At 41.7% G+C, this 26,601-nt stretch overlaps 2 protein-coding genes across 11 annotated transcripts; one reads left to right on the top strand and one right to left on the bottom strand.

The window, feature by feature from the left end:
• Nucleotides 1-602: 602 nt before the first annotated feature.
• Nucleotides 603-3,520, bottom strand: LOC116748101 (protein ARMCX6-like). 3 transcript variants are annotated; one of them, XM_032620959.1, is made up of 4 exons: nt 3,400-3,519; nt 3,020-3,098; nt 2,563-2,678; nt 603-2,256 (listed from the first exon to the last, which is right to left on the bottom strand). In XM_032620959.1, the coding sequence occupies exon 4, from the start codon at nt 2,105-2,107 to the stop codon at nt 1,211-1,213; it is 897 nt and encodes a 298-aa protein (XP_032476850.1). In that variant the 5' UTR covers nt 2,108-2,256; nt 2,563-2,678; nt 3,020-3,098; nt 3,400-3,519; the 3' UTR covers nt 603-1,210. The 3 variants fall into 3 exon arrangements, with proteins under 3 accessions (XP_032476850.1, XP_032476852.1, XP_032476851.1); XM_032620961.1 differs by having other exon boundaries at nt 3,008-3,098; XM_032620960.1 differs by having other exon boundaries at nt 603-2,678; nt 3,400-3,520.
• Nucleotides 3,521-8,821: 5,301 nt separating this feature from the next.
• Nucleotides 8,822-13,610, top strand: ARMCX3 (armadillo repeat containing X-linked 3). 8 transcript variants are annotated; one of them, XM_032620542.1, is made up of 5 exons: nt 8,822-8,971; nt 9,497-9,576; nt 9,853-9,950; nt 10,224-10,294; nt 10,561-13,610. In XM_032620542.1, exon 5 carries the CDS (start codon nt 10,710-10,712, stop codon nt 11,844-11,846), a length of 1,137 nt encoding a protein of 378 aa, XP_032476433.1. In that variant the 5' UTR covers nt 8,822-8,971; nt 9,497-9,576; nt 9,853-9,950; nt 10,224-10,294; nt 10,561-10,709; the 3' UTR covers nt 11,847-13,610. The 8 variants fall into 8 exon arrangements, with proteins under 8 accessions (XP_032476433.1, XP_032476436.1, XP_032476437.1 ...); XM_032620547.1 differs by having other exon boundaries at nt 8,830-8,971; nt 9,508-9,576; nt 9,890-9,950; XM_032620544.1 differs by having other exon boundaries at nt 8,832-8,971; nt 10,145-10,294.
• Nucleotides 13,611-26,601: the final 12,991 nt, after the last annotated feature.

Raw genomic sequence — 26,601 nt, forward strand, 5'->3', positions numbered from 1 at the left:
AGGTTCTGCCCTTCCTTGGCCAGAGGAAGCAACGGCCAAGCCTTTTCACTCGGCCAGGAATTTGAGCTTGGCATCCCAAGGAAGGGAGGGGGCCTGGAAGTAGGTTTCACAGCTGCTTCTCAGGAGAGAGAACAACACAAAGCAGGCACTCAGCAAGTAGCAACTGTTACTGCTATAACTGTGCACTAACTTGTGCAGGGATGGGTTGCCCTGTGGCCCCCGAGGATGTGTAGACAAAACCTCAAGCATACTGACCTTCCTCTCGAAGAGGCCAGCAGGTGAGGAAAGACAACTTCATCGAGGGAAGGATTCCTCTGCATCAGGCACTGTGCTGCCTGCTTCACAGGTGCTGTCTCCTTTAGTCCTCCCAACAGTCCTTCTTAATTCCACCCTCCACCCCATTCCCCTGCCCCCGCCCCGCCCCCAGCCCCTTCTGGAAGCTTATCCTGAACCCTGCAGCCCATCTCTTCCACTGCCTCCTGTGGGCACTGCTAGGCGGACATTCTTCAGGAGCAAACGCCCCAGTTAGTTAGCACTGATCATGTATTTTGGGCTTCCTCTTCACGCAGACTATAAACTCAAAGACAAGTACCATGTTCTCGTTTTTGCCAGCTAAAGCACACAGCTTTATTGGTGATACATAAAAATGCAGACTTGGTGGATGAGGCTGAGTCAGTACAACTCATAGAAGGGGAGTGTACATTTTTTGCTGAATAGGTTTACCATCCATAGGCTCGTGAAGAAAAGAGAGTAAATGAAAAAGAATTCAACCTACGCAGCAACCAATGCATTTTCGGCACAAGCTCCCATATGGGTCTGGTCTCCACAAGACGGTCCAGCTTAGACAGGGAGACCACCACAGGCAAGGCATCCCTTGTCAGGCTAGAAAATGTTGTCCTTTCACCACACAGCTGAAATGATCCCTTTACCACAGGAAGAAGGCCGCAAGGGAGCAATTTACAATGCGCACTGCCTGCAGACTGCAAAACCAAGAGGTTACTCAAAGCTCTGTGGGAACCCCTGCCTGGCCAACAAGAGAGTGGTCCTGGATTTAGCGAGTGTAACTTTCACCCAGAGATATGGCTATTGGCTAAGGCTGGATCTTCAATAGCACCCACTGCAGAGTCTTTGATTGAGAACACAAGTGTGTGGTTCACTGATCGGGTTTTGGTTCGGGGTGGATCAGTCCCATCCTGTTGGAGGGGGCCATTTAAGAGGCCGGGATTTCTGGGAGAAGCTGTCTGTTTGCGTTCCTGATAAAGAGGGACAGGAAGGAGAGCAACATCTGGGCTCCCAGCAACTCCCCTGCCAAGACTGGCTTTTCAGACAAACCCATCAAGGGTTTCACAACGTGCCCCTCAGCACATTCACTTCCCTCTGGTATCAAAGGAAACTTCAAGTCTGAAACGGACTTGGCAAGCATGTTATTAATAACTGTCATGATTATTAACAAATTTAATCCGGCCTGCTGCAGAAATGAGTTGCAGCAAAGTGACACAGTCTCCCGACACACTTCGTTGATGTACATCTTAATCTGGCCCTGATTTTCAACACTGGCTTTCAAGTTATCCAGGGCACAGAAAGCCTCAACAGCAGGGTCGGGAATAGGGATCGTGTTTCCAGCAATGGAGAGGCTGGCCAAATGACTATCGATATCGTGGCTAAATGAAAAACCAGTGTCCCTGGGCTGAGTTAACAACACTTTTCCCTGAATGAAAGGGCACTTGGAGAGGCCAAGAACACAACTGAAATTTTTAAAGCTTTGAGCACTCCAAGTATTTTTACGTTCATAAGGGAATGGGCGCTGTTTTACCGGATGTGTTCGGTTGGCCTTGCCCCCACCTGAAGGCCTGTCCTCGGTGCCACCAGGGGCCCCAGGTTCATTCCAATCCCCATCCTCACTCCAGGGCCGAGCCATAGTTGTGAAATCAAACCAAATCTCGGGCTCCTCCTCATCAAGCTCCTGTTCATCATCCCATTCCTCTTCCTCCTCCTCCAACTTCTCACTGTCATCTCTTCCTATGGTTAGTTTGTAAACGCAGTAGCAGGCACCTGCCCCAATCATCAGTCCTGCTGCCATCCAACCCACTTCCCGAGCCCGGCCCATGCTCAGGTCCGTGCCAGCCTGGGGGCAGGACAGGAGAGGGCCTTGCTCCACCTGAATGAAGAGTGTTCTTAAGGCTCCACCTGAATGATGGTGGAGGGGAGACGTCTTCAGTCTATATCCCAGGCTCCTGAGGCTCTCTTGTGATGAATCTATGGGTGAAAAATAATATTAGGACTTTGGGCTGTGCCTGGATTTTTGCCTCACCAGGCAGACAGAGTGGAGTTTGAGTTCTGGTTGAGAGAGGTGGATTATTTGGCAACTATTTCTTTGTTCTTTTCTGTCATCCTCTGTCTACCCTCAGGACCGACCATTTCTCTTCCAGGGCCTACAGAGAAGGGCAGGAGGTGGGGCTGGGCTGTGACAGCCAGGAGGGTGACAGGTGAGGCTAACCCTCAGGTAGTCTCCTCCACCACACCCCCACCCCCAAAGACTCAGAGGCAGTCTCTCCCACCAACCTCTACCAAAGTCAGGTAAATTCCTTCTCCTTCTCTTGTCTTCTGTGGTCAGTGCGCCTTCCACAGTGATTGACGGACAGACAGTCTGGCAGAAGGACAGATGGAAAGACAGCCGCCTTTGGGGAAGTGAAAGTGTAGTGGATGGATCAGTACTGAGAACACAGGTCCCAGTACCCGCTTTTCTGAATTTCCAGCCTTTGAGTTTAAAATATTTCTCACACCCTCCTGACTTTCCTAACGCGGGCTTCCCCGCCCCACCCCCCTTGGCGTCCGCCATTTCCCCAGCAAAGGCCGCCACACCCCTTTCCCTGCACTGAAATGGGAGGGGGTGTGGAGAAAGAAGGGGCCGGGAGGGGGCGACTCGGACCCGGCCCGCACCGATCCCAGCACCCCCTCTGCGCCATCCCCACCGCCACCCCCACCCAGGGGCCAGGGCTCATCCCACCTTCACACCGACCTGCACGGTCCCAAGGCACTTTGGTCCTTCGCTCGCCGCGACTTTCCCCAGCGACCTACTGGCCAACAGATCTACAAACCTGCAGACAGACGGGGGACCGAGGGGACGGAGTGCTTGGTGGACGGAGCAGCACTCGGGACACGAGTGCCCTGATTGTGGAACCTTTCTTTCCTCGGAGTCTCTGTACCAGCCATTCACTCCCCTCACCCGCCGCCCGAAGTCCGCCAGTTCTCTCTACTAAAATGGGCATGGGGGGGGGGCGGCGGTATTTAGAAAGTAGGCGAGAAGGGGACACAGCCCCCATCGGCCCGAACGTGGATCCGTGGCGCTCTTGGCCTTCTCCCATCCCATCTCCCTCCAAGCAGAGCCCACGCTCATACCGATCTGCACGGTCCGGGGCTACTTTCCTTCTTCCCTCACACGCCTGCAGTGTGACAGGGGGCTGGTACCCAGACGGAGGCGACTAGCAGTACTTCTGCTCTAGGCAGCTCTTGGTCACGTGACGACCACGTCACCAGTGAGCTCTGGCCCCCAATTTCCACTCCCACAAGCAGTGCGGCAGGCGCCAGCCTGCCCCGTACCTCCCCCCATCACACTGGGCCCTGTCACTCTTTTCCTCTGTAACAATACCAGAAACCAGAAGTGACCATGGCTCTCTGGTGTTTGCCTTTGCCTTTCTCTAATTACAGGAAGGGGCAGCATCTTTTCCTGGGTCTATCATTACTTATACTTCTTTTTGGGGAAATGTCTTATCCTTTCCTTGGCTCTGAAGCTCCTGTCCTCTCTTTCTTAATTTTTACCCTTTCCCACAACCAGTCTCTGCACCAAAATTAAGCGGAGGGGCGGGGAAGAAAAGCCCAAGTAGCAGTGAGATTTTTGTTAGTATTTTTAATATATTTATGTTCGCTTTCGTCGGCCCTTCCTTTTTTTATTGATTCAAGCTACACTATTTTGTAATCAGAAAATACAAATATATATATATATATGTATATATAACAAGATTTCCTAGTTAATAAGGAGGCCTCATCGATTTAAGCTAATTTATACCGCACTGAAAATATTTTCTTCTGACTGCACAGGAAATAGCAGCTTTCAAGCAGTATATTAAAATTTAAAAACATATCATTACAAACAAAGCCAGTGTGCTTTCAATATGATTTATAAATTGATGGATAAAATGAATCTATAGTGAAGTGGTCAGTGCTTTAATTGTGACCAGTTTAGTTAAGTGAACCACTATCCCTTCTTCCTGGCTGAACTCCTGGTGTTAGGCGTCACACGATTGAGATCATCAGAGGGGACTGCTGGATGGCTTTCATTCTGGCTTCAAAGGACAGACTTTCTGCAGACCCCAAATTTAGATGAATCTTACAAATTAGTAACTTCACAGATGAGCTTGCTTTTCATTCAAATGTCTTTATTTAAATCTATTCTGAAGTTTCATGGTGTAACCCATAAATCATCCAGAAATTAGAGGATTCCCTGCTATCCCATTGATGAAAATGAGACTTGGTAGATGGAATTTTCATTTCATCATTACACTGGAGAAATATCTCTGGTATCTGTCATTCGTGCACTGTATGTCCCCCTAGCAGCGGCTAGTGTCCAGCATTTTCCAGTGGAAATAGTAGTTAGAGTCTGTGGGTGACTGTAAATCACTGCGACAACCCTTGAGATCCGTCATTTTTCTCTCACAAAAGGCACGGTTTACAGGATCCCAAGCAGTCGCCAGGGAAAGAGTCCTTTCCACTCCCTGCCTTCTGTTACAATTTTACTGCACCACCCATACAAGCCCCTCAGAATAATCCCAGAACTCAGGGACAAAGTATGCAGAACTTAGTCCCCAGACATTCAGCTGTCCCCGGTGGGGAGTCATACTCTAAATATAGTCCCTTCAGGCAGCCTCTTTCTTAGAACGCTGAAATCTGACACCCCAGCAGGAAGCTCCCTGTGTGAGGGGCCCCAGTGTGGGGGAGGCCCTTTCAGGAGGTGAGCCAGGAAGCCCAGAGTGCCTTGCTGGTGAAAATTCAGAAGTCAAGAGCATGTCACAGCTTTCTGGTCTTCCTCAAACTTTTATAGACCAAACAAACCAGTATTACAGCTCATCTCTCTAAACCCCTACCTCATTTGTTTTGCCATCATCTCCTTACACCATTCTTTTCATTGCCCTTTATTTGCTTCTCCGAGGCAAGCGAATTCTATTTATGAAACCTTACTAACAGAACTCGCAGATTCAACTGTTTTCATTCAATCTTTGGCTGCTAAGAACTTATATAAGTGGCTTTTATTTATTTTGAATATATACATTAGAAAGAACTAAGGAGTATGTAAAGCTTAAAAGAGGCAGGTGCTTCAGTGTCATTGACGTGGCTTTCCAATAAGAACTTTCTCACAACTCAGCCAGCCTTCAAGGACAAAAGCTCCACTCTTACCGCTCCTCATTAGTAAAAAATATCTCTCCCCTTTGGTATATTTTTCAGTTATTCCACTGTATAACCCCTGACCATCATTCTCTCAGGCTGTCAGACCTTTTCTGTTTGGATCCACTCCCTCTCTTAAACTTCCTAAACCCCATGGGAATGATAACACTTTCAGTTCTCTTACTTTGTAATTTTGATCCACAATTCCTACCAAGGAAACTGGAGACTAGCATTTTTAAAAAAATATTTTATTTATTTATTTTTGGCTGCGTTGGGTCTTCATTGCTGCACGCGGGCTTTCTCTAGTTGCGGCGAGTGGGGGCCACTCTTCCTTGCGGTGCGCAGGCTTCTCACTGCGGTGGCTTCTCTTATTGCAGAACACGGGCTCTAGGCGCGGGAGCTTCAGTAGTTGTGGCTCATGGGCTCTAGAGCGCAGGCTCAGTAGTTGTGGCGCCCAGGCTTAGTTGCTCCACGGCATGTGGGATCTTCCCAGACCAGGGCTAGAACCCTTATCCCCTGCACTGACAGGCGGATTCTTAACCACTGCGCCACCAGGGAAGCCCGAGACTAGCATTTAAAATCTACTTTTCTCTCCGTTATAAATCCACCAACAAATATTTATTTAAGGACATGCTATTTGCCTGACATAATATTTCAACAGCAAAAATGGAAAATCCTTAAGCAGTTCTTCAGACAAGCCTTCAAAAGACTATGTGAAGCCACTGCCAAAAAGAACCTTTTGGCTTAAATCAGTATATGGTCACATGTGATGTGTGATTTATAAAGTATCCAAAAACAGAAAAGGATCAGCAGATGGTAACACTAATGGAATTTTGGAGGGTGAAAAAAATAAATTATAGAAGATTGTTATCTTAAAAAGCTATATTACCTTTTGTATTGTGTTATTTGTTTTTGTGTTGTGTGTTAGTTAATTTTGTTTAATTGCAAGCAACAGAAAGCAAACCTGTTTAATTTAAACGAATGTTGAAGACCAGCATCAGCTCTGAGGTGTCTAGGTAGAAGGAATTGATATATGGTCTTTTCAGGATGCCATACTTCCACTGATTTTTGGTTTTCTATCTCTGCTCAAGGTTTAAATTTCAGTAAGAGAGTATTGAGTTGGTCTGTTTTGGGCACAATGCCCACCCTTTTGCTGGGGAAAATGACAGGGCATGTAAAATGTAAAATGCACTTCCTTTCTTTTCCCAGAGAGAAATGTAAACTGTTTCAGATGTTATTGTTGATTTGCAGGAGCCCTTTAACTACTTTGGATACGAATCCTTTGTTCAGCTGTAACTGAGGTGCTGGGGGCCTATTTGCCACAGCATGCTTTAGTTTTCACTTTCACATTAAGTGAACGTTATAGAGGTACAATTCTGAAATGGTGACGCACAAGGCTGTCTTCTAAGCTAAAGCTACTTGGCTTCCCTGACAAGATTGTAGACAAGGTTGCATCTACAGTTCAGTCTTTTCCTCATCCCTTCATGATCAATACCTGATTTTGTCTGTACGATGAGAGCAGATGCCTCTGTCAAGGAAAGACTCCCATTCATAGAGACATATATAAATCTATATCTGAATGCCCAAACCCATGGATCTTTGCATTCTCTCCATGTAAGAAGGCCACAAGGGAAGCAAAGTCTCACAAAGGAATGACAACTGAAAAATTTATCCTGAGAAATACAACCTTCAGGGGTACTAGAGGTTTCTGTCAGTTTTACCAGCTCATTCTCTCCCTGTTGGCAAGCTACTCCTTGGGAAGCCACAACCTCAGAAGGTTGTGTGGTGAGCCTGAACTCAGAGCAAGGGCATTGGTGCATGTTAAGAAGTGTCTCTCAGCTAAGAAACTTGAAGTACACTTATGCATCACGGGGATGGCTCTGCCAAAGAAAGCTATTTTTTCCATTCATCTTCGCCAAGACTCCCTCTCCTCCAGACAGTGCTTGGGTGGGAACTATCAACACTTTCCTCTGACTCTCCTTTTCATATATTCCTGTGCTTAAATAAGCCCCCTTGCTGCACATGATCTTTCTCCAAATACAGAATCATATAGTTGATTTGGTTTCTGCTTACTAAATTTCAGTCATATCCTGTTCACCTTAAACGTACAGTGTTGTATATCAATTATATCTCATAAAACTGGAAGAAAAAAATAAATTTTAGTCATATCCTAGTACTGTCTTCCAGAAGTTACATCGATATGTATTTCCCTGGAGTTTTGCCTGTTCCCAAACTTCCCAGACTCTTGATTTACTCCCATATGGTCTGTGGATCTTAAAATTTATACTCAGATAATAAACTTATATCTTAAATATTAGGGCATATCCCACTGTAGACCCCGTGTTCTGACATTATTTTATTTTTCCCACTCTTAAATAGTTTTCTCATTGCTGACAGGTGAATCATTGAGTTCATCAAAGCAGTCAGTGAAAAGTTTTCACACTAATTGCTAGATTCCGAGTTCAGCAAATTTTGTCTTGGTCTCAGTGTTCCTCTAACACCTATTTCATTTAAAGATGATACTATTTGTATATTTTGTAATGTTCTTTGTCTGCCACTCACTTTGTCAGTGTGCGTGCCCCTCTATCTAACAGACATCCACGACATAGTTGTGATTTCTTCTCAACCTTTTCTGTGTCACTGGCTTCTGAGGTCTCCGTGCCTCTTCCTTGCTAACTGATGGGAGTAAAAGTCTACTGTTTAGAAGACTGGCCTAGTCAAAAGATTTATGTATCCTCAGACACACTGATGAGCTCATTCAGGATTGTGTTATGTGCTGGGCCCCAGAAGACATTAAGATTGCTTTGAGTGAAGTGTGTAACACTCCCTGCAAGTGAGAAAATGTGGGACTTTTGGAGGCCATCACCCAACATCACTCTCCAACTCCCACTCTTTTTTTTTCTCAAATGAAAATAGCTTTACAGCAATTCTTTTCTCATAAAAAGAATGTAGGCTGGGGGTGGGAGAGGGCAGAACTGAAAGAACAAAAAAGCATTAAGAAAGAAAAAACCACACTCACTCCAGGTCTCCTTTTCTGATAGCTTTTTCTTTTCAGATCTGGGACTAGATTTCAGAGGAAACGGTAGACATTTGTAGCTGGAAGGTGGGGAGGTGGAAGGAGAGGTTGCTGCCCCAGGAGCCTAGGGAAGGAAGAGGCAATTTTTCAAAAAGTACAAGTGGCCAGTAACCCCAGGGGAAGATGCTGTCCCTTTCTGGTAATCAGAGGAAGGCAAACACAACTACAGGGAGATGGGATTAGCAAAGAAGAAAGAGTAACAAGGCCTGATATGGGGGAGGGAATGGAGGGGGGCGGGCCCTCTTCTGCCGCACTGCTGGTGGGAGGGGAAATTGGGGACCCGAGTTGGTGGATGACGTAGCTCTCACGTGACCAAGAGCTGACGTGTGCAGAAGTCCTTCTTGTTCTGGTCGTTGTTCCCGTCTGAGTACCAGCTCCCCATTGCCCTGAGGGCGAGCGGGCCTGCAGCAGAGGCAAGAAGGAGGAGGAGAAGGAAATTGTCCCGGATCCCTGCAGGTCAGTGCCTGGGAGATTCCAGAAGGTGGGGGTGGCCGAGGGCGCAGGGCGGAGACCGTCGCGAGTCCTGGGGCGCCTCCATCGTCTCTCGCACTTGCCGCCGGCTTTCCAAGACATCTGTCCCGCCCGCAGCCCATTTCGTTGCTGCGAAATGGTGAGCAGCGGGGTGTTTGGGGAGGAGCTCAGAGATTGGGAGGTGGGAATCTGGTGGAACCGAGGCCATAATCTGGAAAGGGAGCTGCGGCCTGGGTGTTTGCCCCCAGTACTCCAGGACAGTGCCGGCGGGGAAAGGCTGGACATGGGGAGGCGGGGGTGCAACGTGATGTGTCAGCAGAACCCCGAGAGGGGTTATAGGGGTGGGAAACCTTTGACAACCAGGCCTCCGAATTAGGAAAGAGTTTTCTGTTCTGGGGACCGGTCCGTCCACCAAGCACTCGGTAGCGGCTGTTTCCAGTTTTTCTGTGACTGTGTCTTCCTGACCATGGCTCTGTGTTTTGTGGGTCCGAGCCTCTCCCGGGTTGCCAGTCTTTCCGTAGGTTGCGGCACTACGCCAGGCTAGAGAAGAGGAAGGAAATTAACCCCGATCGGTGAAGGTCGATTTGAGGGTAAGACCAAATGGGGACCCTAACCGGGGCGGTGGTGGGGGTGGGGAGAAACCAGAGATGGCAATAATCTAGGTTGGATTTGAGTCTGAGTGTGTTTCTTGCACTCCCGGGACTGTGGCGAAATGGCGTGCGATGTGTGTGTGTGTGTGTGTGTGTGTGTGTGTGCGCGCGTGTGTGTGCGAGCGCGCGCGCGTGTGTCGCGGGGGGTGGGGTGGGGGAGAATGACAGAAGGGAAACCTATCAGATAGTTTGTTCATAATCCTCTTCTCTCAACAGCATTTAGTCCCCACGTTTTCGATCTGTCATCCTGCAGGTCTGCTGTAGCAGGTGGCACCACTTGAAAAGAGGGAGGAAGTTTCCTCAGATCAGTAGAGGTCGGTGTGGGCGTGGGGGCTGCTTGGAATGAGGGAGGGGTTGGAAATCGCCCGCGGTTGGACAGGCTCACCCAATCCTACCTTATTTCCCTAACATCCCTCCCATTTCAGGCTAGGGAAGGGGCAGGCACATGCATGTTTTGGATGGCATAGAGAGGTTTTTTTTTTTTTTTTTTTTAAATCTGACAACCTAGATAGGTGAATCAGGAAAGCAAGGAATGAACAGTCAATCCATCAAGGCTTCAGTTCCCACTGGCTCTGGTCTCTCTGCAGATTGCAAGGGTTGTTGGGTGTGGCACACCTCCAGGGGAAGGAAGAAGGGGCAAACTGCCTGTCTGAAGGAGGTTAGTGCAAGGTGCCACTCCCTGGGAACACCCGAGGTTGGGGTGGCTGAGGGCCCAGCAGACTATGGGCTCCGTTGCCTTTATCTAGGCTTGGGGAGGGGGTGGACTGCGGCGGGTAGGGGGAGAGTGAAATGAGGAAAGAATTTGTTAACAATCTACATTTCCTGCCAAGAACTCATTTACTTATCCCTCTGTGCAACTCTCTGCATGGGACAACACAAGGAGAGGAGAAACTCAAACCCCTTTTCCTTCCTCCACCCCCTAAGGTCCGCCTCCAGAATCAGCTGTTGTGGCCTTGAAGAGGCTGAAGACAATCATCCTCCGAAGGCCTGCACCCAGGCCAGGCCCATAGCCCTCCTCCCCCAGCCTGTGACTACTCTGTTCCTTGGTCCCTGATATCGTCAGGGACGATTGCATGGGCTACGCCAGGAAAGTAGGCTGGGTGACCGCAGGACTGGTGATTGGGGCTGGCGCCTGCTATTGCATTTATAGACTGACCAGGGGAAGAAAACAGAACAAAGAGAAAATGGCTGAGGGCGGGTCTGGCGACATGGATGATGTTGGGGACTGTCCTGGGGCCAGGTACAATGACTGGTCTGATGATGATGACAACAGTGAGAACAAAGGTATAGTATGGTACCCACCTTGGGCCCGGATTGGGACTGAGGCTGGGACCAGAGCTAGGGCCAGGGCAAGGGCCAGGGCTACCCGGGCTCGTCGGGCCGTGCAGAAAAGGGCTTCCCCCAATTCAGATGATACTATTTTGTCCCCTCAAGAGTTGCAAAAAGTTCTTTGCTTGGTTGAGATGTCTGAAAAGCCTTATATTCTCGAAGCAGCTTTAATTGCCCTGGGTAACAATGCTGCTTACGCATTTAACAGAGATATTATTCGTGATCTGGGTGGTCTCCCGATTGTTGCAAAGATTCTCAATACTCGGGATCCCATAGTTAAGGAAAAGGCTTTAATTGTCCTAAATAACTTGAGTGTGAATGCTGAAAATCAGCGCAGGCTTAAGATATACATGAATCAAGTGTGTGATGACACAATCACTTCTCGCTTGAACTCATCTGTGCAGCTGGCGGGACTAAGATTGCTTACGAACATGACTGTTACTAATGAGTATCAGCACATGCTTGCTAATTCCATTTCAGACTTTTTTCGTTTATTTTCAGCAGGAAATGAAGAAACCAAATTTCAGGTTTTGAAACTCCTTTTGAATTTGGCTGAAAATCCAGCCATGACTAGAGAACTGCTCAGGGCCCAAGTACCATCTTCACTGGGTTCCCTCTTTAATAAGAAGGAGAACAAAGAGGTGATTCTTAAACTTCTGGTCATATTTGAGAACATAAATGACAATTTTAAATGGGAGGAAAATGAACCTACTCAGAATCAATTCAGCGAAGTTTCACTTTTTTTCTTTTTAAAAGAATTTCAAGTGTGTGCTGATAAGATTCTGGGGATAGAAAGCCATCATGATTTTTTGGTGAAAGTAAAAGTTGGAAAATTCATGGCCAAACTGGCTGAGCATATGTTCCCAAAGAGCCAGGAATAACTTCTTGATTTTGTAGTTTAGAAGCAACACACATTGTAAACTACTCCTTTTCTCCACCTTGTTTATATGGTAAAGGAATCCTTTCAGCTGCCAATTTTGAGTAATGAATATCATACTGTATCATCAACGCTGATATTTATCTGAGTTGGTCTTCAGGTCTAAGCTGGATGAATGAATATCACTACCTGTTCTGAAAACAAGTTTGTTGCTTTTTATCTCACTGCCTAGATTGAAATATTTTTACTATTTCTTCTGCATAAGTGACAGTGAACCAATTCGTCATAAATAAGCTCCCTCCTGTCATGGGCATTGACTTAATTTGTATATCATCAATAAAGTTGTGTGCTAATGCTGGAAAAAAAAGAAAGAAGAAAAAGAAACCATCCTTGTCTTTTGGTTTATAATCTAGTTGGAGAGATAAGAAACATACAAACAAAAAGATAACAACATCTCAAGCATATATTCATCGTCAAATATGTGCGTTCAGAGCACAGAGGAAGCAAAGGTTTCTGTGGGATACAATAGTCAGCTACAGATTTATGGAGGAAGTGGCCATTTAAAATGAGTCCTCTATGGGATAGGTAGTTAGGGCATTCCGTATGATGGGAGTGACGGGGGACTGGTGTGAGAAAGGCATGGAGGTAGGAAGTCTTCCTATGACAGTAAGGGGGAGACTAGTCTGCTTAGAGTGGAGAGTGTAAGGATGGGAAGTAAATAAATTTGGAAAACTGGCTGAAGCCAGTTTGTGGAGAACTGTTTGAATATTATCCCACTGAACGCTGAGAGCCAGTAAATAATTTTGACTAGAAAGAATAATTGGAATTCATATAAAAGTTCCTCTCTCACCCACTGTGCAGTGTGCTTGAGGGTGTGGCAAAATGGATCCTTTCAAACCCTGGTGGTAGGAATGAGCTTACACTGGCTCAAGGTTTGTGGAGGGCCATTTTGTAATACATATCATAAGCCTTAAAATATGTAAACCCTTTGTCCTAAAGAAATAATTGATTCATTGGCCAAAAACTGTATGTACAAGGCTGTTCATCCCAGCAATGTGTGAAATAGTAAAAATTGGAAACAACTTAAACAATTTAGCACACTGGATTGGTTAAATAAATTAAAGAATATTCACACGGTATAAGATAAATATGTCACTTGCAATCCATATTGCCAGGGAACGATATTCATCATGCATTGTTAAGTGAGAAAGGTAGGTTAGATAGCGGTATTCATAGTATGATTCCACTTTTTTGAGAATATAAGACGTTTAAGTAGACACTAAAACCTCTGGAATTACAGACATCCAAATAGTAACAGTGGTTATCTTTGGGTGGAAGGATAGAGTAATCTTTACCTTTTTACTTTTTATTCATCTATGTGTTCTTATTTATCTAAAACAAATACTGAGTTTTTCAAAAATTTTTGAAAAAGAAAAGTGTTGGGAATGGAGCAGGTGATTGGAGCATGTACTGAGTGGAAAAAATATTTAGATTAAACATGAGATGGGTTGAAGTTTTCTCTCTGAAATAATAGATGAGTGCTGAAGATGGGGCTCGTTGTAAGGATTAAATGAAGTAATACATGGGAAATACTTAGAATGTTCTGGCACATAGCAGTTAATTAAGAAAAGTGAGCACGCTTAATTCCCTGGAATTCAAGGTTGATAGCTTTTTTGGTTGACCTTTGTTTCGCTGGGGGCATTCTTCCACATGTCAGCATCATTTAATAAATAATAACAACAATAAAGTTTAGCACTTTGTTAAGTGACCACTGTGTAGAGTGATGTCATTCCTGCAAGGCAACTGTTACAATAATTTCTCAAAGAAATAGGGTTTTCTTATTTCTAAGGACACAAAGTGTTTCATCAGACATGATCTCACCCGCCCTCACAACATATTCCTAGTCAGTTTGGAGATCTTATCCTGCTTTATACATGAGGCCAGGAAAGGGTAAAATGTCTGTTCAGTTATGATCTGGTTTTAGCCTCAGACTTCCATATACTTACTCTAATGTTGCCTATAGTAGACAAAAGGACCAAGGACTGGTTAGCTTAAAGTTGTTGGGTATGGTGACCTTACTGAATCATGAACACGTGGGGGCTAATTTGACATCATTTTTAAGGATGGGATGAGGGTAAACGGAACTAACTTTTTTCTTGCTCTATTATTAGGCAGGAGAAAAGGATTTGGGAGGGGAAGCCTAATCCATTTAAAATAAATTGAGTTTGAGGTAACTGTGTGACATCCAGATGGATACACCCTATTGTCACTTGAATGTATTGATCTGGCGCTCAGAGAAGACTAGGCTATAGATACAGATTTGGGGGCCACCGGAGGATGAATGATAATTGAGGACATTGGAGTGGATGTGATCCCCAGAGAGAAGGTGCAGAGAGTAAGAGTGGAGGGCTGCAGAAAGAACTGGGTAAGGGACTGTGGCAGCTGGGGAGAGAAGCATAGAATTGCAACTGTGGATACCCTTCCAGACACTTGTACTATCCATATACCTATATATTCTATACATCAAATTGGATGATACTGTAGATGAATTTTCAGAGCCTGATTTTAAATTTTTCTACTAAAAATTATTCATTGGAGATACTTAAGAAAATAGAGACAACAAGAACAAACTTGTCCCCTGACCCGGATCTGTATCTTGAACATCTAAAAAATATTCAGATCAAGCCATGTTGAACTTGGGGTGCTGAGTGACTTTTCTACATGGGGTGAAAAATGAGGTCAACTTGCGTAATAAAAAGCCACCATGCAGCAGGGGCACAGGTCTGACCAGTGTCCATCTGCTCCTGCAGGTCTCTTTTCTCATCCCTTCCCATTCTTCTTCCCTCTCCCTCCCTTGCACTTGTCTTTTTATTTCCTCCTTCTGAGAGACCATTGGCAGTAGTCTCTGTGCTTCTGTGTCTTCTGTGGATGACCGCTTAATTCCCATGACACAAGGTGATGCACCGGTGGGCATTTGATACAGAATAATATTTGTCATTGCTGTGGTAATACGGTGACCTGGGTGTGGCTGGATGCCAAGGTTTTTTGGACCTTTGTTGAACAGAGACTGAGAAGGCACCAGTCTTAACGTGACACAGCCCTATGTGCACTGCATGTAATTTTGATGTCCCACACCTGGTATTATTTGGCACAGAATCACCCAGACTTCGGTAAGTGCTGTGTGAGACAGATATGTGACTGCCTGGTCCAGGGAGGCCACAGGGCCGGCCCAGCCACACGCAGATGTCCTCATGCTTTCACATCGGAGGCTGCCACTCTCAAACATTTTGGGAAGGGCACAGTTCTGTGATTGTGGCAGCTCATCGGGGCAGGGAGGGGCAGTGTCCTCTCTTTAGAGAGGATGGCAACTTCTGGGTAACTGAGGAAATTAGAAACTCAGAGGATATTTTGCTATTTTGGTTTTTCTCTCATCTAATTGTTTTAGGAATTTAAGTGGGTCTATCCCAGTCAAATGTGTTCAAAGGGAATTTTACAAAGATGGAGTATAGTTCTCTTATAAATTGTCACCCAAAGCATAATATTTTAAGGCTCAGGAAACTGGTTTTCTATTTTTAAATTCATATTTTACTTGCCTTGTTTCAAAAGGGATTCTAAGTGTAGGTTTAGCAAATTGATGTGGTTCAGGCAAATTTTGTGTTTATGCCTCTGTTTGGTTAATTTCTCTGCTAAATTCCCTTGAGAATGGTCTTTTTGAAGAGTGATTATGACTATTTTCCATGCTATCTTTTTACATTCATTTTACATCACATCCCAGGTTGAACTTTTTATTCTGATTTCTCTGTTTAAACTATGGCTCTTCCTTGCCTTTAAACCAGAACTATCGTGCTGCCATCTTGGGGTGCTGAAGACTAGGGTAATGACCCCTGGTTTGCTCTGCCCTGAGGTGTGGTGTCAAGCAGGTTAACACATATTTACTTTCAGAGATGTGTATCTCCATGCTTTCCCCTCTCCATTGGGTCCCTCTCAGGCCTTGTGTTAAGGGCTTGGGCAATGTTAGGTTTGGGGGTAAGCCTGAGTGGAGGGAGAAGGTAGGGGGTGGGAAAGAAGCCTTATTGGATGGGTAATTTTATCCTAACAGGTTCATGCCAATGGAATTCAATCCAGCACTGGCAGTGGGCTAAGTGTAACTTTTTGGCCCTGTTGACCATTTACATTTTAAAAAGTGAAAGAGTAAATGTAATACAAGCATCTTTGTTTGGGCATTAGAGCCTTCTGTTTATTGACCATTTTTCTAAGTTTGCACATGGACATAACATGTTATTAAATGGGGTGGAATTTCTTTTTAAAAATAAAATAACAGAATGACAGTCTATGTTACTATAAGAAATGTACTTACCAAATAGATCAGATTCTTAGTGTTGGCTGCTCAGAACATTCTGTCCCTAAGGTCAATTTGCATCAGAAACCAAATTATCAGAAGGTTTTTTATTTAGTGCTCAAGGAATCAGGGCAAGCTGAGTTAGCTAGATGTTAGTGCTGTCAAAGTAGTAGAACCAGGTGTATCCACATCTGCTATGGAGATTGACTTGTGGCTGAAATCAAATACTTGTATTCAAGAGCTAGAGCATCTTTCTCCTTGGACACAATTAAAAATTTTGTCTGCCTAGATACCCCTTTGCCAGAGGTGGATCATCAGTTGATGGTAGTTTTATGACTGTTAAGGTATATTATCAATTAGCTTTCATACAGAGTTTGAGAGATGTATACTTTTACAACAGGAGAAAACTGTAGTATTTGCAATGCATCCTCTCCTACATGTTGATTAGTATCTTTCTTTTCTGGATTTTTTTTGATGAGTAATGATAACTTGTTATTGATTTTTTTTTTTGAAACTCAAGCAAAATGAATTGTCACCTCTTCAGTTTTTTTTCCATTTCTATTTCAGTCTTTGCTAAAATGTGGTTTAACTATAATCTTGCTAATTTTTGTGGCTTTCTTTCAATAAGCTGTAATGAAAACCCTGACATAATGAAATGGATCAATAAAAGAAAACTTTAAATTTTTACCTTCTTCCATCATTTAAAATGAATTAAATTGGATTCTCTTTTTGATATTAGAAAGGATGGAATCTAGGTAAGACCAAATAAAACAAACAATATTTAAAATATTTTCTAAATCTTAAATCCATTTAAGCTGACTTGGGGAATGATTCTTTGTAATCACTTATTATTTAACATCATCAATCATCAGCTCTTGTTATGCTGGTCTGTGTAATCTATAGCCAAAGTTGGAAGTATTAAATTGCACCATGTCGCTTATAATTCCATTAAATTCTGGTTGATTTTCTTCTGATATAAAAGTTAAATCTTTATTTATGAATGTCATAACTTGTGAATGTCTATAAATATATGTCATACATATATCATCACATGTGTTTAGGTGGAAATGACTATAATTGGGTAAATATTAAGATATTAGTAACACTCTGGAATTGTTTTTCAGCTATTTTATTTATTTATTTATTTTTTAATTTTTTTTTTTTTTTTTTTTTGCGGTACGCGGGCCTCTCACTGTTGTGGCCTCTCCCGTTGCGGAACCCAGGCTCCGGACGCGCAGGCTCAGCGGCCATGGCTCACGGGCCTAGCCGCTCCACGGCATGTGGGATCTTCCCGGACTGGGGCACGAACCCGTGTCCCCTGCGTTGGCAGGCGGGAACCCGTGTCCCCTGCATCGGCAGGCGGACTCTCAACCACTGCGCCACCAGGGTAGCCCTGTTTTTCAGCTATTTTAAAACTATCAGTAGAAGTCCCAGACATATTTGTTTTAACTTAGAAAGGGGAAAAATTAGTATCTGGGGAAGAAGGCCATATTATCGCTTCTGCATTGGTGGACAGGATTATGCATCCATCTGGATATTTGACTACCACTCTGAGACAGATTTGGGAATTAACACCACTCTGAGAGATTATTTTTCATAAAGAACTCTATTTTAATCTTCTTTATTGTATTTTCTTAAACTATAGCAGTTCTATTAAAAACTAAAACAGATAAAATATAAATTAAAATGTAAAACTGCTCTTTTCTTGCCCATTTTTACAGTTACCTACTATGAATGTGTTTTATGTGTATTTAAACATAAATGATACACATATTCATATTTTTATCAGAAAATGAAATCACAGTCCATATATTGTTCTGTTTTGCAACTCTTATTTCACTTAAAATACATCATGTGTGTATTTCCATGCATATCCTACCTCATTTAACTTTGTTCATGGTGTCTTTTTCTGTAGAAGAGCTACATATTTAGGTAGTCATATAATTCAGCCTTTCCCTTTATGGCTTCTAGGATTCTGGACATGCTGAGGCAAGGTTTTCCTACCCCAAGAGTTTACAATAAATTTTAATATTTTCTTCAAGCTTTTAAAAATAGGTATTTGTATGTGTGTGTGTTTAATCCTTCTGGTATATAATTTTGTATGTGGTATGAAGTAGAGATGTAATTTTATTTCTTTTTCCCATCCCCAGACATTGAATATGTCATCCTTTTCTCCACTTTTTGACAGAACTTTATAGAGATTATTAGTTACAGGTTATTTACCACATGTTATTCTTCTCTATAAATGGAAACATTATTGCTCTTTTTGCTATCTTTGAGGCATGATGCACTGAAGACTGTTGGTGAAGTCCTATATCACAGAACCTGTTTTATTAAAGTTGGAATGAATAATATTGGGTTGTGATACTAGTAATTAATTGTTTATGGGTCTATTATGAAGAAATTTGAAACACCAAAGGGTAAATACAGTGCACTATGGGCTATGATAATGCCACAATTTGTAAAAAGTAGTCTAGCAAGTGACTTACACGAGTGTGACAACACTTCACTCAAAGCATTGACAATGAACAAGCTAATCGGTGTATTTGAGAGTTTGAAAATCTGCTAGCTAACTCAGTCTTCCAAGCAGGGGAATTATTACATATTGTCACATGTGCCTTGGAACTGAAGATAAGAAACCGATATTTTTGAAACATGGAATGAACTGTCAGATCTAGAAGGCTTGAGCACTATGAATTAAGACATTTTGGTGGACACTTACAAGATAAAGTAATATTCTTATCAAAAACTGGTAGAGACACAGATTTAAATTTATAAAAGACACTTGTGTACAAAGAGAAAATAATATAATGAAAAAACTGAAATAAACATCAGTGACACATTGACACTGAAACAATTGGTTGAAGTGGCAATTGATTAAAACATTCTATGGATGAGTTTGATAGAGGATACTCCTTTCATTAGTAATATATATCCTTTTAAGCAAAAGAAATAAGAAAATAATGTTAGCACGTGGTCTCTAGAGTGCAATACTTCCTAAAAACTTGCTAGAATAGAGGAAAGCTATTGATTTTTTTTGTGTTTATCTTTGCCTCACCACCTCTTCTATTTTGCTTATTGACTTTGTGATTTTTAAATAGTCCTCTGTGTTTTAGACAAATACAGTCATATCAGTTGTAAATAGAAATTGCTTTTAACTTTTCCCAGTTTTACACTAATTATTTATTTCCTTATCTTATTGCAATAACTAGAATCACCCAAAATACTATTGAATAAAAATGGAGATTGTGGATGACCTTGACTTGTTCCTGGTTTTAGTGGAAATGACTTTGGCATTTCATGGTTAGAATGAGGATTGCTGTTGACTGTTGGTAAAAAGCACTTTCAATATTTAAGTTATTCCTTTCTATTCTTGTTGGTACCCATTAGAAGTAGCTGCTGATTTTTTTCTAATCCTACTAGGTCATAGTAGAGCTTTTTATTGCCAAACTTCTGAGTTCTGTTTGTTTATAAGTTTTATAGTTTGTTAATGTTTTATTTTGATTTTTATATTTATTATTAATATTTATTTATAGTTACCTTTTATGTACTACCTTTAGCATGTTTTGGTCTTATGTTTGCTAGCTTTATAAAATTCGTTAGTGAACTTCAATTTTTTTCCTCTTTTCTGGTTGAGTGTAAATAATATTGGTATTATCTCCTCTTTAAATGTTAGATAGAACTGAACTGCAAAACCATTTGATCCTGATTCCTTTTTTAGTGGTAGGTCTACAATCACATTTCCAATCTTATCTCTCATAATTTGTCTACTCAAATTTTCTATTTCTTGGGTTAATGTTGGTAACTTCTATTCTACTGGGAAATCATCCATTACCTTTAGATTTTTAAATTTGATGCCAAAGATGTATATGTAAAATTATAACTCTTTTAATCACATCTATTTTTGTAGTGAAATCCTTTATTATTCATAATTTGTATACTTTTGCTTTTCTTCCGTTATTACTTAGTTTTACTTATGAAGAGTGTGTTTATTTTATTGGTCTTTTCAAAGAAACAGGCTTTTATTTATCATTTCTACAATGTTTTTTCTGGTCATTATTTTTAACTTTAACTTTACTAATTTCTTCTACCTTTGGATTTGTTCTATTGTGCTTTTCTAATGCTTCAAGAATAGGGCTTATTTCTTTTATTTATGGTCTTCTTGAATAATAATGGTAATTAAGATTATTTATTTTTCTCTGAATACAGCTTTAGCCATGCCCCATAAGCTTTGATATGATGTATTCTCTTTTTCTTTGCTTTCCTTATAGCTTGCAATTTTACTTTTAATTTCCTCTTTGACCCAGGGGTTATTATGGAGAACAGTGCTATATTGTCAGGCAGTTATGTTTAATGGTGATCTTTTATTATTTATTTCTAATTTTATTTTTTTAAGGTAAGAGGATGTGCCTATACATTCTCTCCTTTTTAGAATGTATTTTCTCTTATATTTATTCTGAGTTTTTAAATTTGAAAATCATGCTTTTCAATCCCAGAAATTATTTTTTTCTGCTTTAGTTGTACTCCTTTCAGTGCTCTTATTACTTATTTTGCTAAAGATTATATCTGACTCCTTAAGTAGTTCTATTTCAGTGGGAGATAATATAAGTTTTGAAGTGCACAGACATGAATATGAATAGTCATCTGTGGAAGTAATACAAGGGACTGGAGAAATTTGGAGAATAGAAACTCCAAGGAAAGTCTTCTGGGAGATATCCCTTGGAGGCAGGACTGGGATTTGATTGAAATAATTTTATGATTCTGCATTTATTCTTCACTATATGTGCATTTTCTTCAAACATTGTTTCTTAGACATACCTAGTGATGCCTACCTAAGTGGTAGATTAAAGATTTTTTTAGAAAGTATCTTTAGACTCTTACCCATAATTCATTTGTTTTCTCACTCTGTCTCTCTTACCTCTTCCAGATTTGCAATGTATCTCATTAACACAGTGCTCCAGCTATCATTATTTTATTGTATTGTATGTTGGTTACCTTAGTTGTAGCTTAAAAAAGCTATGCTCAGAATTTAGAGTCCAAGAGAAAACACAGTGCAGGCAAATAAGCTGTGTAGAGACTGTGGCTTGACCAAGAGCTGATACAATTTCCCAATGGGCTCATCCTACTTATGTCTCTGCGGGAAACGTCTGAATAGTCAGAAAGAAAAAAATATACAGTAATTTACTAAGGGATGGGGTGACAGACACCAAAAACTACATGAACATTTCCATGTACTCTCTCACTTATTTATGTGTATTCATATATGATATAATATTATGTTTTAGATATAAACTTATATTCTTGTTTTCCTCTCCCACAATATCTCTTACTTTTCCATTTTCCCTATTCCTTTCTTCAGGAAAGGTTTATGGAAGGGCTTTGTCATTTCCCAAAGCCCAAACACATGAAAGTATCATGCTAGGGATAGTTGATGCTCTACACTAAGATGTGTCTAGTTATGGTTTTATTTGTATTCAACCTGCTCAAGAGTCAGTGTGTTACATATAAGGATTCATGTCTTGCTTCAGTTGTTGAAAATTCTGTGCCACAACCTCTTCAAATATTACCTTTTGCTTATTCTTTCTAGTCTTTTTTTAATGGAACTTCTTCCAAGCGTATTTTGATATTTTTCTTTTTTTCTGCCATGTCTTCTAGGTTCTCATGCATATTTTGCACCACTTTATCTTTTTATGCTGCATTCTGGGTGATTATTTTTTGAGATATATCTTTGAATGTCTTAATTATCTCCTTGGGTTTGAGTTTACCTCTGCTAGCGTCACACAACTTTAACCAGTTCCAGATTAATTTTTATGTTAGTTTGTGTCCTTTGGGTTCACTAACATGTAGGAACTGTGAATTCAGCCCTACACCTATGGGTGGAGCTGGCCTGTGTTCTGATTGCTCTCAGGGATCTCTTTATCCACCCATAACCTCACATAAAAGGCAAGCTTTCTTGTTATATATCTTCGCTATGAGAAAAGCGAAGATTTTCTAGTCATCATTTTAGGTACTGGTTGTGCTTCTGTGGGATCTGGATTTGGACAGGAGCTCAGTACCAGCCTCCCATCTTCCACTTCCTAGAGGCATTGCCTCCTGTTGCCATGTGGGATTAAAACCCTGTCCCCCAGCCCTTAAAGCCAATATCCATCTATTCGTCTTTATCTCTTGCTCACTGCTGTTAGTTCCTTCTTTGTTCCTTGGGGATTTCCATTTCATGATTATGAACTTGACTATATTACTACTTTTAAAGGGGGTTCATATTCTATAATTTCTGTGAGTTTTAAGTGGAAGGAGTCAGTTCCGAGTCAGTTCAGTATGCTATTGACTGGAAGTTCCTCATATAGGTTTGTTGGATTGGATTGTGTAGGTGACTTATGTGATGCCTCTTAAGAGATATCTTGGGGGAATGCTGTTTTATATTTCTTCCAGCCAAATAATATAGGGTCTTACCAAGCTTTCTGTATCCCAGAATGGCAACGGCAGGGAAGCAGCAGAGAAAGTCTTGATCATTCAAGGAAGACACAGAAGCAAATAGAGAGCCATCTTGTCTGAAGGGGCCACAAGGAGGGAATGGAAGTGGTGAATTATGTAGAATAATACTAGACCCACATGGACTCCTTCCTTCTAAGAACTCTAAGGCACTCCATAAGCATCCTTGAACTTAGACACACCATGGAGAAAACAGTAGATCTTGAACTGATACTGTTTCAGTCACCCCCATGGAATGAGAATACAAGATGAAAATTGTGAGTATTGCTATGGAAAATAAAAGTTGGATGTCTTACATGCTTGAATTTGTGGACTGAGATTTATTCCAGTTACATATAAATACATACATATATACACACACGCATATTTGTATATGGATAGTAAACAAGCTGGAAGGATATACCACAGTGTATTAGAATGGCATTCTGTAGCAGTAAGGTTACAAGACATTTACATTGTCTTCTTTGCCTAGTTAACTACACTTTTCCTTATTTTAGCTCAATTTTTACTCCTTGGGGAATTTTTTCTGTCCCCTTTCTACCCCCTTCAGAGAGCTTTGATCTTCTGCTGTATATTCTTATATACCGGTGTCCCATTCTTTCTTTGTACTTATATGGAATTATAATTATACATGCACTTGTGTGATTATTTGATTAATGTATATCCCCCACTATTCTGTGAGCTTCATGAACGCAAAGACTTAGTTTTTCTCATCATTGTATTCTCAGTACCTTGCATAGGCACTCAATAAAGACTTATTAAATGGATAAATGAATATATTTCTACATTGTTTGAATATTTTACAATGATTGTATTAATTTCATTATTAAAAGAAAATAAAGATTATCCTATTTAGAACAAATATAAACATAGATCTTCTGGGCCAGTGATTATTTGAGGGTCACACTTCCTAATAAGAATGTGTTGGTAATTATAGCTTCTCTCTCCTGAAAAATCCACATACACCCTGCTTTCATTCCTAACACACAACTTTACATATACTTTAGGTATTTCTAGACTTGGCCAGAGAACATCTGGTCTAGGTTTATCAATATGGTTAGTGGGTGAGAGCTCCTTGGACACTGGCCTAAGCCTGGCTGAGGGGCCACCAGGGAGGATGTGGAATGGCAGGCAGCAACCTTGCTGCAAGGCTAGGCTCCTCCTGGGTTCCCTGGAGTTTGGGAATGAGAGGCCTACCAGACTGCACTCCTCAGGCTGGGTGGGAGGCAGTAGACACGGTCCAGGGAGGCTTCTACTCAGGGAGAGAACAAGTGGGTCTGGGGGGTTCTCCCTGCAGCAATCACTTCTCTAGGCTACATGGAAACTGTCAGGTACAGGGGTCTAGGAGAGAGCGATCCCATTCTGTTTTCCATTGGTGGGAACAGTGCTCCCATCTATGTTGAGGCTGAGTTATCTTTATGGGAATTTGGGAGAGGGATGGAAAGGGCCAAAGGTATTTACCCAGGTTACCACGTTGGTCACCTGTTCGTGTATATTTTTGAAGTGAGCAACAGAGTCAGGTGCAAAGAATGAGAGGCTGTGGAATATGGGAAGGGGTTGGGAGACAGCACCTTATGCCCATCTTGACAGGACAGGGAGAATCACACCATCTTTGCAACCCTTACACTCTCAGCTGCCTCAGCCTCACAGCTCTTCCCTTTGCTCAGAGTTGAATTTCACTGTTCAGAAGGATTCAGTCTAAAAACTTATCAAATACTTTAAGCATGTGGGGGACTTCCCTGGCGGTCCAGTGGTTAAAGACTTCGCCTTCCAACGCAGGGGGTGCAGGTTCAATCCCTGGTTGGGGAGCTAAGATCCCGTATGCCTTGTGGCCAAAAAACCAAAACGTAGAATGAAAGCAATATTGTAACAAATTCAATAAAGACCTTAAAAATGGTCCACATTAAAAAAGTCTTAAAAAAACATACTTTAAGCATGTTTATAACACTTCTTATGTAGAAAAACGGTACAATCGTAAAACTTAATTGGACTAAGGCACTTGCATGAAGCAAAGCCTCCTTCTTAAGTTGGAAATCTTTTTTACGATATATTTTTCCTCGAATTGATTCCTTGTTACTTTTTCAGTGAAAATAATTTCACTGCCTTTTTTTCTGATGGTAAAAAATGATTGCATGCTGATGCTTATTTTTAAAAGGGCTGCAATAGTACTAGAAAATATGAGGAAGTAAGTACAAATCTCATGTTTACTCTCTGCCTCTACTACTGACTTCCTGCCCACTCTCTAACCCCAATCCCCTGCTCCATTTTGGTATATGGATATGGTTGTAGGGGAGATGGAAGACGTTACTGCCCCAGGGGATTGAAGGCGGAGGGAGGGGACCTGCGGATCAGGCTAGTCTTGTGAAAGACATCGATGGGGCTGAAAACATTTGAAAACTGTTACCCAGAGTCAGAAAAAGCAGCCACTGAGAGCAGCATCCTGGATGATTAATGTCTTTTAATAACATTTTATAATTCCTTCCACAAAGCTCTTGCCTATTGTGGCAGAGGCTGTTAATGCTCCCCAATATTCATGTTGTCTGCTTCCTCCTGGGTATCCAGCTAGATGACAATGGTAAGTGTCCCTTTTGATTGAGTGCAGCCATAAGTCTGATTCTGGGCCAAAGAATTGTGGCAGAAGTGATGTAACTCACCTCCAGATTTTTCCATGTAAAACCTCTCCATGCTTGACCTGTGCTCTCTTTTCCCATCCACCAGCTGAATGGATGGACAGCGGAACCTTCCTGCTAAACTGAAACATTAACTTGAGACTCTTTTGTGGGAAAAAATTTATTATTTTTTTTATTGGAGTATAATTGCTTTACAATGGTGTGTTAGATTCTGCTTTATAACAAAGTGAATCAGTTATACATATACATATGTTCCCATATCTCTTCCCTCTTGCGCCTCCCTCCCTCCCACCCTCCCTATCCCACCCCTCCAGGCAGTCACAAAGCACCGACCTGATCTCCCTGTGCTATGCAGCTGCTTCCCACTAGCTATCTACCTTACGTTTGGTAGTGTATATATGTCCATTCCTCTCTCTCGCTTTGTCACAGCTTACACTTCCCCCTCCCCATATCCTCAAGTCCATTCTCTAGTAGGTCTGTGTCTTTATTCCTGTCTTACTCCTCGGTTCTTCATGACATTTTTTTTTTTAGATTCCATATATATGTGTTAGCATATGGTATTTGTCTTTCTCTTTCTGACTTACTTCACTCTGTATGACAGACTCTAGGTCTATCCACCTCATTACAAATAGCTCAGTTTCATTTCTTTTTAAGGCTGAGTAATATTCCATTGTATATATGTGCCACATCTTCTTTATCTATTCATCCAATGATGGATAAAATCATACTTTTTTGAGTCTTTTGTTGTAACAGTTTTACCCTTTTATGCTACTATGACATTGATGGCTTTCTTTCCTTCCTTTTTTTTTTGGACCTCAGATGATGAAGATTACACTAATCAGATTCCTTCCTTCATATCATACCATTTGCAAAGGTCTAATCAAAACCTTTTCCTCTTTGAAAGGCTTTTTGGCACAAGATCTATTCTGTTTATTTTAATAAATATATAAATAAGTTTTAAAAATCCCTCTTCTTTATTCATTCATATACTACTTTGTTTCTTTCATCTCTATTCCTCACTTCCATCTTCCTCCCAACAGGCAACTATTTTAATATATTTAATGTGTATATTCTTGTTTGTCTGAGTTTCTTTTAGAACTTATGTTATTTAATATGCATGAATTTTTAATTTAGATAGTGGTATGTTGCTATGGTTCTTATTTTGTTTTTTTTTTCCCACTCAGCAGTATTATTTTTATGTTACATGTTACTCTGGGTACATCTAATTTGTAGTTTCCAGCTTTTGCATGATGTACCAAAGTGTTCATCACTCTAATTTACTTCTTCATTTTCCTAGGAAT

The sequence above is a fragment of the Phocoena sinus genome, chromosome X, assembly GCF_008692025.1.
Source record: "Phocoena sinus isolate mPhoSin1 chromosome X, mPhoSin1.pri, whole genome shotgun sequence".
Classification (NCBI taxonomy): Eukaryota; Metazoa; Chordata; class Mammalia; order Artiodactyla; family Phocoenidae; genus Phocoena; species Phocoena sinus.

Coding starts and splice junctions, on each gene's coding strand:
- LOC116748101 (XM_032620960.1), bottom strand. CDS start 2,107: ATGGGCCGGGCTCGGGAAGTGGGTTGGATGGCAGCAGGACTGATGATT.
- ARMCX3 (XM_032620542.1), top strand. CDS start 10,710: ATGGGCTACGCCAGGAAAGTAGGCTGGGTGACCGCAGGACTGGTGATT.